Source organism: Saccopteryx bilineata, chromosome 9 (assembly GCF_036850765.1).
Source record: "Saccopteryx bilineata isolate mSacBil1 chromosome 9, mSacBil1_pri_phased_curated, whole genome shotgun sequence".
Classification (NCBI taxonomy): domain Eukaryota; kingdom Metazoa; phylum Chordata; class Mammalia; order Chiroptera; family Emballonuridae; genus Saccopteryx; species Saccopteryx bilineata.
In genome coordinates, this window is record NC_089498.1 from 41718478 (window position 1) to 41729364 (window position 10887).

Genomic DNA, 10887 nt, shown 5'->3' on the forward strand with positions numbered 1-10887 from the left:
CACAAAAATAAAATATTTAAAAAAAGGAAGTCTGACCATGCTATAACATGAATGAACCTTAAAGACATTATACTGAGTGAAATAAGCCAGCCACAAATAAACAGATGTTGTATAATATCATATATGTGGTACCTAGAGCAGTCAAAGAAAGACAAAAATAGGATGGTGGTTTCCAGGGGCCTGGGAGAGGAGAATTAGAAGTTATTATTTAATAGGTGTAGTTTCAGTTTTACAAGATAAAGTGTTCTGGAGATGATTGGTAGTTATGATTAAACAGGTACTTGACAGCACTGAACTGTGCACTTAAGAGGGTTAAGACTGTAAATTTTATGTGTATTTTACCAGAATTTTACTTTACAAAATAAAGCATAAACAAATTGTGGTGGATCCATTCAACAGAGCCCTATTCAGCAGTAAAAGGAATAAACTTTTCATACATACAGCATATATGTCTTCAAAATAACTGTATGAAAAACAGACCAAAAATAGAGTATAAATACTTTATGGTTTCAATTATACAAAATTCAAGGGAAGACAAGTCTATATGAAAAAAGGGTATATCAACAGATTCCTTGGCAAGTGGCTAATGGTTTCCTGGGGTAGGCAAAGAGGAATAATAAGGGTGCATGAGGTAGCTTTGTGGGTGATCGATAGATTTATTATCATGATTATATTGCTGGTTCCCTGAGTGTATACATACTTTAAAAATTATGAATTGTGCACATCAATATGTGCAGTCAGTTATTACCTGACAATTTTATCTCAACAAAGCATTAGGAGAAATAGCACATGAAAATCTGATCTCAATTCATTTTAGAAAACTTGAAGATTTGGCAACCCTCTCTCCTTTCCTTGGCAGCAAGAATGGCTGGCTATGTCACAAATGCTACATCCCTGGAGATCTAACTCCCCAGTTTCCATTTTGCTACCAATGCAGCAATGGCCTCGAGATAAATAGTGCAGTAACCCTGCAGTAACCCACAAAACGTTTTAGATTATTTGCTCTGCCAGTCACCCTAGTCATAGGACAGAGGTATGGAGGTCTTGAAACCTTCTGCAAAACCTGCATCCTGCTGTCAGATTCAAGGGAACATTTGTGGATGCACTTTTAAAACAGGTACATTCCCTCTAGTTTGCTGTAGTCTTACCTACTCCATTATAACCCCCAGTGTTTCTGTACAAATTGTGGTCCCACTGGGCCCAGTAAGCCTTACAGAGACACTAAAACCAGATATTAAACTTCAAGGTATATGGCTCCTTGGCAGGTGCCAGGTAAGCAGCGTTGGTTCAACAATACTAGGGAGTTTGAGACATCCCTTGGAGAAAAGGGGTCTAATTCATGCTATTCTCAGATGCATTGGAGTTTGTCACAAATGCCCCTTCCTCGAGGAAATCTCTGGTCTACAAAAATTCATGCCATTCAGACCACATTAGGCCTCCAAAGCTCTACAATTTTCCCCAGAAGGCCTTGAATACCAATACAAACAAGGCCAAATTAGGACTGAAAATTGTTCTCTGCCATCCTGCTGCTCCCTGAGATAACCAATTTGGAGACACTTTTAATTTGGTAGACGTTAATTGTTCTCAACCTGTTCCATACAGTGGTCAGAACACAAATTAAAGGTGGCTTTATCAATAAGACCCCTATTATCACCCAAACCAGAGTAATGTAAAGTAAGTAGTTGTTGGGATGGGTAATATGGAGGCTGGATAGATTCATCATAAGCATCATGAGGTCAACAATGTCCTTGAAAAAGGGAAACCTTCTCATCAAGCTGCCACGCAGAACCCAGCTCAGGTCTTCATGGACAAAGATGGGTCATGTGCACAGCTACACCAGTCACAATGGGAGGGAATGAGGCACTCTTATGGTCAGACTACTCACAATTTCCTCTTAGAGAGAACAGGTCTACCTTCCCTGAGCACAGGGAATAGTTGACATACGCTCTGGAGACCTGCCAGTGGGTATAGCTGACATGGCTTCTGCTACAAACACTGGTAAAAATCCAGTCAGAACATAACCTTAACTCCAAAAAGCTTCCAACATATCTAACATTCATAGGGAATCTCCTCAGTGTGAATATTTGGATGAACAAGAGTCAACTTATGGCTAACGGCTCCCTCATGAAGACAACTCTGAGCTCAGCTCATCTCGTGTGTGTTGTGCTGAAGGAGGGAGCACATTCTCTGCACTTATTTTTCTAGTGTGAATTTTCTGATGTCGAATGAGAGTAGGCCTTTGACTGAAGGCTTTTTCACATTCACTGCACTTATATGGCCTATCTGGTTTGTGAACTTTCTGGTGCTGCCTCAGATTAGACCTTTGTCTGAAGGTTTTTCCACATTCTGGGCATTCATAAGGCCGTTCACCAGTGTGAAGTCTCCGATGGTTACTGAGACTGGAGCTTTGGTTAAAGAATTTCCCACATTCAGGGCACTGATAAGGCCGCTCACCAGTGTGAAGTCTCCGATGGCTATTGAGGCTGGAGCTTTGGCTGAATGACTTTCCACATTCAGGGCACTGATACGGACGCTCACCAGTGTGGACTCTCTGATGTTTCATGAGGTCAGAGCTTCGGCTGAAGGCTTTCCCACACTCACTGCACCCATAAGGCCGTTCACCAGTGTGAACTATTTGATGTTGAATAAGACTGGCGATGTGGCTAAATAACTTCCCACATTCATTGCACTTATAAGGCCTTTCTCCAGTGTGAACTCTCCAATGTTTAATTAGACTGGAGTTGCAATTGAAAGATTTCCCGCACTCACTACACTCATGAGCGCTTTTACCAGTATGAACCCTCTTATGATGAATGAGGTTGGAACGCTGGCTAAAGAATTTCCCACATTCATTACACTCATAAGGCTTTTCTCCAGTGTGAACCCTCTTATGTTGAATAAGATTGGAGCTTCGGCTAAAGAATTTCCCACATTCACTGCACACATGAGGACTTTCACCAGTATGAACTCTTTGATGTTTAATGAGACTGGAGTGTTGGCTAAAGAATTTCCCACATTCACAGCACTCATAAGGCTTTCCTATATTGTGATCCCTCTGGTGTTGAAGGAGGCCAGTGGTGTGGCTGAAGAATATCCCACATTTGCTGCACTCATAAGGCCTTTCTCCAGTGTGAGTTCTCTGGTGCTGAGCAAGTGTGGGTTTGTCACTGAAAGCATTCCCAAATTCACTGCACCTTTTATGGCTTTGGACAGTGGGAAAATCTTCCACATCTTCGGTACCCTGAGATGGCTCCTCCACACTGTGAGTCACCTGATGCTGGCGAAAGCCAGATCTGGACATAAAGTCCTTCCTACCCTCCCCAAATGCAAGATGTTTCTCAGATGTGTCATCTCTGTAGCTCTTCACAAGCGAGGCCCTACCTGCCTCCCTTCTGATAGACTTGTCTATATCCTGCTGCATCTTTTGCTGGTCAAGGTTTGCACTGAATTCGAGCTTTCTCCCATTTGCCTCATGTACATATGGTTTCTGCCTGGGATGTGTTGCCTGCTGTTCAGCCAGGTGCAAAATGTCTTTCAAGTGTAGGTCACACATGTCACAGGGGTAGTCCTTCTGGGTGGATACAGCTGTCTTGACAGTCCTGTCCTGAGACACTCCTTCTATAGAAACACTATGCTCAGGTGACTCCTCAACCTCCATTCCATAGCAAACATCTGAAAGTAGAGAAATGCTGGTAAAATTCATGTTAATTTTGATAGAAGGACCCTGTCACAAATGCATATCTAACCCAGGAATCCATGGGATTGTTGGCAAGATGAGAGGCCTGAGGTCAGGGTAAGGAATGATGTGCTCTCCAGTATGGTGCCTGACAAGGTATAAAACAGGGAAGCCTTACTGGGACCAAAGACACAAGGACGGGATACAGTATATTGCAGAAAGGTGGGGGTCTCTAACTTACTTCTCTGTAAATACTTTTCAGCAAGACCCTGGCTGCTGGTAACGCAGGAGCCCTATGCAGAAGGGTATATTTAGGCTCAGGAAAATCTGATAAGCAACTGGGTAGTTCAAGAACTATTAAAAGGAATATGCACAGCTCATGGCAAACTAAATGCAGGCCCATACTGGAGTGGGCAACAAGGGTGCTGTGGACAGAGTGATATATGGAGGTCAGAAAGCTGGGGCACAATCAGGGACCCCAAGTCAAAGTAGAAATGACAAGTGGGCAGTATGTCAAGAATGGGAAAGGAAAGGTAGGAGAGAGTTATGGCCATTGGCTTTGGCACCAAAACAATGATGAACATGAGAAAAGTTGCAGGTGATGTGAAGACAATAGTGACATCACATGTTCACCAATCTCGCACTTACCAAAGCCAGGCTCATTATATGCCCCTCTTGCCATAGCTGAAGTCATATCCACTCTGTCAGGCACCCAGGGCTCTGCCCCCATCTCTAGCTGGGCAACAATGTGGGACCTGAAAGATGTAAGTCCTAAGAAAAAGACAGGGTGGGTAAGTGGCTAGCACTGGCCTAGGTGAACTACCCCACCAGGGACCACCAGAAAGAAAACAAAATATTACAAAAAGAACAAACAAGGGAGATATGGCAGGAACATCCAGCACAGTAGTAACCATATCAGTCTCAAGTTCTTGGCAGTCATGCCTTAGGGAATGTTAGGTAAAGGAAAGGAGCAGGACAGAACTGTCACAGCTCTGGGTGGCCACCTAGGCAGAGAGTGGCCAAGTTAGACAGGATCCACGGGGCTGACTGTAACACTCCTCATTCCTGGCCCCTTCCCCACAAGGCTTCAGGGCAGCAGGTGTTAAGGATGCTCAGAAATAGGATGGGACCCTACAAACAGCTCACCCCTGGAACCCACAGCACATACATCTGGGAAGTGGGGAAGGGAGCAGCACTCATGGTCCAACCACAGGAAGGAAAATGCTGCCTCTTGGAAAAAGGGGACAGGAACAGAGGAGCTCAGGACACTGGAGAGCAGATAAAGGCCTTACCCAGAGAGGCTATAAGTGCAAAGTTCTCCAGCATCACATCGCAGTACAGGAGTCTCTGAGCCTCATCAAGGAGTCCCCACTCCTCCTGGGAGAAGTAAATGGTCACATCTTCAAAGGTCACACAGCCCTGCCATGATAAGGACAGTTGATTCCATGATCAGCTTCTCTCCTCAGGACTCCTAGGTCTGTCCCCTGCTAACCCTTCTCTCCAGCTCCCAACTCAGAGATCCTAGGCCCTGGTTCCATTGGCTCGTGCTCTTTTCTCAGGCCTCATGTAATTGTTAGGTCCGACAACAATACCAACAGGCAGGTGGGCAGAGGGAGAGGCTAACCTCTGGGTCTAAAGTGTAGAGTCCAACCACCCTTTCTGTGGGATCCCTCCCCTAGTGTCACCAGTGTCATCCTTCCAGATACAAACACTGCTCCGTCTTCTCCCTTAATTCCCATTCACTCTCTAATGCATACCACTTTTTGAATTGCACTTTCCTCAAACTCAGCACCTCACCACCGCATCCTCATTATCAGGGTATCCTGGCCCACATCACAGCCATCTCCGTGAACTCCTACATGTCACTGCACAAAGCATCCAGAGAGTTCTTGGCAAACAGAACTATGAACCCATCCTGCCCCAGTTCCTGGCTATAAGCTAAGCCACTCAGAACACACAGACACCTGATCCCCATGGCCCTTGTCCTCTTCTCTGTCCAAATTCTGTGTCTTCATCAGTCACACTCATTCCAAAGCCAACCCCTCTGGTCCTCCTACCCCCATCTACTGTAGGTCCAGTGGCTCACCCAGCTGACCTCATTTTCCTGAGCCAATTTCCCAGCCTGACTGAAAGTTCCTAGACCCCACCAAGGTCACCACAGGGCCTGGAGAGAACACAGAGGTGGGAAGATCATCAGCCCAGGCCTCACTGGAATATACTTTCATTATGACTAAGCCTCAGCATCTCTCAAATCTACACCCCAGGAAAATCTGGCCACCCACGAGACCTCCCTTTCTCTCCAGTCCCACTACCACCACTGCAGCCACCACTACTCTTCCTCATCTGTCTTGATGATGCTAAAAAGCCAACCATGGTGCCCAAGCCAGATATCCCCGTTCCCATTTCTCAGGCCCCACCCTCCTCGGTCATTGCCAGCAGGACCTCAAGTGTCACTCTCCTAAATTGGACACCCAGTTACACCCTTGTCCAAAGACCAGGTACCATATTTTATATGTTTCTAACTGGAAATAAAGACCAACCAAATGAGAAGGGCAAAGGCTATTTATTCTGAGCTTGCTATAGCAACGGAGTCGGCCACTGTTGATTGTTTCAGCAGACTCAAAGGCAGGAGGAGTGAAGAAGCTCTAGAGTGGACAAACAGAGGCGCTTCAGATGGGCCCTGCTGGCACGAGGGAGCTGTAGGCAGGCTAACTAGAAGCAGGTCAACCTCTGGGATTGGTTAGGGTGCGTATTTGACTTACTCTGATAGAACCTAAACTGGAAGAATGAACAAAAATTATAGAGGCTGTCAGTTACTAATCAACCTGTAGCCACCTGGGGCCAGTTGTTACAGAGGTTATTGCTTAGATTCCTGGATTGTCACTAGAGATACTGCAATCTGACCTTCCTGCAACTGTGACACATCAGGCTGGCTTCCTGGGCTGTTTATTGTAGATAAAGAGGTTGGTTTTCTGAGCAGGTTGCTTCAGGTTGTTAGTCAAAGTTCTATTTTTATATATAGTCTGGCCATTGTCCCTGTGTGTGTCCAGTCTCTCATTACTTTTCACTACTCCTCCCCAGAACTCCATGGCTGTGTCTAGCTGCGCACGCTTCACCTCTACTTAGAACATCATAATTCCACATGGCTAAACCAATGTTGGTCAAGTAAGTTTGTAAATATGATGTATATGGTTGCTCACTTAATAGTTTGCATTGAGTGTGGGGGACAGGCTGTAAGCAGGCAGGGTCATTATAGCCTAAGATTAGTTTTAAGACTAAGCCTTTCCCACCTAAGCGACTTTGCATCACAGACTTCCTTGTTTGTATATTGGGTTAAAGGTTTTTATTTCTACCCTATAAAATGGGGCAGAGCAGCCCATGGAGGAGGAGAGCAGAGAAAGGCCACGTGGAGGAGAGGAGAAGCAGCCAAGATGGCGGAGTGCTGAAGGAGAAGCCAGTTTGTGCAGAGTTTGTGCAGTGAGAAGGAGATGGGGAACAGAGGTGAATAAGGCTGGTGAGGTAGAAACCTTTGATTCTAGGAAACTCAGATTAGTCAGTGGCTTTGGGAGCCCTGAATGGAAAGGGAAGTGTTTTCTCACTGTGTGTATTCCTTGCCCACCGGGTACAAGCTAGGATTAAAGCTAATAGCCCACCAGTTCTTGGCTCCGTTGTTTCATTACCGTCTGTCAGAATCTAATGCAAACCTGCACGGGCCAGGTGGCTGCGATGGTGGCCCCGGCTACTGGCTTTACACCAACTTCTGTTTGTCCATTGAAAATTCCTTCTACAGCCGACTATCCCATCTCAGTTAATGGCCCATCCATCCTACCAGCTGCTAAAACCAAAAACCATGCAGTCATCATCCCTTCTCATTCTCACCCTCCTCATCAAAAAAATTCTGTCGCCCTGGCCGGCTGGCTCAGTGGTAGAGCGTTGGCCTGGCGTGCGGGGGACCCGGGTTTGATTCCCAGCCAGGGCACACAGGAGAAGCGCCCATTTGCTTCTCCACCCCCACTCCCTCCTTCCTCTCTGTCTCTCTCTTCCCCTCCCGCAGCCAAGGCTCCATTGGAGCAAAGATGGCCAGGGCGCTGGGGATGGCTCCTTGGCCTCTGCCCAGGCGCTAGAGTGGCTCTGGTCACCACAGAGCGATGCCCCGAGGGACAGAGCATCGCCCCCTGGTGGGTAGAGCGTCACCCCTGGTGGGCGTGCCGGGTGGATCCCAGTTGGGCACATGCGGGAGTCTGTCTGTCTGTCTCTCCCCGTTTCCAGCTTCAGAAAAACAAACAAACAAACAAACAAAATTCTGTCAACACATCTTAAAACATGAACCCCCAAATCCAATTACCCCACCTCCAGCCACATGCACACTGCAGTAGGCTCACCCCGCAGCCATTTGCCACTCCGCATGCACAGGGAAGACTTGCGTCAGACCACCGTCGGGCTCCCCTCGGAACCTTCTGTGGCCCCCAGCACGCTCAGAACTGAGGCCCAGCTCCGCGGCCCGCCATTCCCGGGCTGCCTCGGGGCTCCTAATCCCAGTCTCACCGCCAGGCACTTGCGGAAACGGTCTGTGTGCTGAGGACACTCTTTCCCACTTCATCCCACTACATTTCGGAGATGGGAGCTGCTCTGTCTACTCCTTGGCCTGGATTCCGGACCTCAAACTGGGAAAGGAGGACAGCCCCGGGCCACTGCCACCTTTCCCCTCCCGGAGCCAGGCCCCGCGGGTGGGCGGTCGGAGCGCCTGAAGCGCGTCCACTCACCTGAGCCCGGCCCCTCGGTGCCGCCGCCATGGAGGCGGGTGACCGAGGCGGGTGTCGCAGCCTCACCCGAGAGCCCGCCTCGCCTTGTCCTGGGCGGTGTGACCTGGGCTGCGGGTCGCGCTCCCAGCGTCCGTCTCCCAGGTGTGAGGCTCACGGGGCCCGGGGCGTCCCCTTAGGCTGCGGAGAGCGCGCGGCCCGGCCGGACCCCAGCGGTCGTGGCTGGCCGGGAAGCCGGAGGAGGGGAGGCCCCGGCCTCGCTGTCCTTCCCCATGCCGTCAGCAGAGCAGCCTGAGAAGCGCGCACCCGGCGCACAGACGCGCTGCGGAAGTGACTTGAGGGACTGAAACGCAGGAAGTTCCGGCCCCCACCTCCCGGGTCTGGAGAAACGCAGAAACGCCATTCTTCTGGGCCGTCAGCGGCCCAGGGCCAGCGGGTGATGCTCCTGGATTGTGTGCCTTTTTTCCGTCCTGCATCCGGCCAGGCGGCGGCCGGGCTGCCGGGGAGCGGGGAGGAAACGGGACCCAGCTGGTTCTCCGTCACATTGGCCGAGCTGCGCTGCCAGGTTTTCCTCTTAAAGGGGCTGTTCCCAGATCTCTGTGACCGCCTGGGGCCAAGCCCTGCCCGCCCTCGAGATCTATAAAAGACCGGTTGCACAGTGGGTAGAGCATTCTTCCAGAGGGAGGAATTCGCTGGCTTCATCCTGAGGGCACCAGCTCCACCCTGAGATCACCAGGCTTGAGCCTGCCCCAGGCAGGGCATACATGAGAAGCAATCTATGGCACAACTAAGTGGAGCAACCAATTAATGCTTCTCTCTCTCCTCTCCTTCTCTCCCTTCCTCTCCCCTCTTCTTTATCTCTCAAAAAAAAAAAAAAAAAAAGTCCGAACATGTAGAGAATTTTTTTTCTTTTTTTTAAAATTAATTTTACTTATTTTTACATGGACAGAGAGAGAGAGAGATAGGGACAGACAGAACGGAGAGAGATGAGAAGCATCAATCATCAGTTTCTTGTTGGGACACCTTAGTTGTTCATTGATTGCTTTTTCATATGTGCCTTGACCGCGGGCCTTCAGCAGACTGAGTAACCCTTGCTCGAGCCAGCAACCTTGGGTCCAACCTGGTGAGCTTTGCTCAAGCCAGATGAGCCTGCGCTCAAGCTGGTGACCTCGGGGTCTCGAACCTGAGTCCTTCTACATCCCAGTCCGACGCTCTATCCACTGCGCCACTGCCTGGTCAGGCTGTAGAGAATTTTTATAAGAAATTATTTGAGCCAAACTGACGACCTTGCTAGGAAGCAAGATCTCAAATGCTCCAGAGAATGACTGTTTTGTAGTTGTTGTTTTTTTATATACGTGTGAAATTGAGACAAACTTAAGAAGCTCACATGAAGGTGGGAGAAAGCAAGGTACAGGATAGTTAACAAGGTTAGGTGCTCCCATGTGGTTATCCCTCTGAGGTGTCTAGAAAAGAGGACTACTCTGGCATTCAAGGGTGTGTTAACCTAGAACAGAAATACTAGACATAGCTTGCTTAAAAACCTTTTACTGAAGAAATATCCTTGGGGTCTGACTACCCACTATGATCTGCCCAGTTAGGAATTTATGATCAGATCAACCTATGAGGTTACTTTTATTTAGATTTTTTTTTATGAAATAAGATTATTTCAAGCCCAAAGTAAAAAATTTAATGGAAAATTAATCTGCATAAAATACAGTTCTAAAGATTATATTTGAGAAAAATGAAAAGTGGCTCCAGCTCTGTGATTATAGGAATGATGATCTGAGAAAGGGATATATCTGTATGGTCAATACAACTCTTTATTATCTGCATAAAATATGAGTAATACTTCCTAGTGGAGTTAGAATGGTAGGATTACCATACATACCATAAAATCATAGAAATTGAAATCTGACAGTGATTAAGATTTGAAATCTCTTATATTGTCCAGGAGGAAGGTAAAGGTATTTATAACTTCGTGTTAGAATAAGTATTTGTAAGTTTTAGGCTAAATAATAATAAAATCAGACAATATATTTCTAAACTGCAAAAAAAGTAAATTGGATTCTAAATGAATAGAAAGCATTTTTAAAGTACTGGGCAAAGGAAGTTAGGCCAAGAAAAGCACAGAATCTAAATGCATCAACTGTAACATTAAATTACTATGAAATAAACTTTCCAACTATCAGCCAGAAGTTTTTTGTTTTGTTTTTTTTATAATTTTATTTTTTAATGGGGTGACATCAATAAATCAGGATACATATATTCAAAGATAACAAGTCCAGGTTATCTTGTCGTTCAATTATGTTGCATACCCACCACCCAAAGTCAGATTGTCCTCTGTCACCTTCTATCTTGTTTTCTTTGTGCCCCTCCCCACCCCCTATCCCTCTCCCATTCCCCCCTCCCCCCCCCCCCCCGTAACCACCACACTCTTATCAATGTCTCTTA

The 10887-nt window shown here is 47.1% G+C and overlaps 1 protein-coding gene across 1 annotated transcript; it reads right to left on the reverse strand.

Annotated features, from left to right (window-relative positions):
* Nucleotides 1–486: 486 nt before the first annotated feature.
* ZNF792 (zinc finger protein 792) lies at nucleotides 487–8994 on the reverse strand. The gene is given in 5 exon segments (XM_066242824.1): nucleotides 487–2128; nucleotides 2130–3672; nucleotides 4325–4447; nucleotides 4969–5095; nucleotides 8440–8994. Coding segments are annotated over 5 exon segments (1902 nt in total). The 5' UTR covers nucleotides 8470–8994; the 3' UTR covers nucleotides 487–2049.
* Between the last annotated feature and the right edge of the window lie 1893 nt (nucleotides 8995–10887).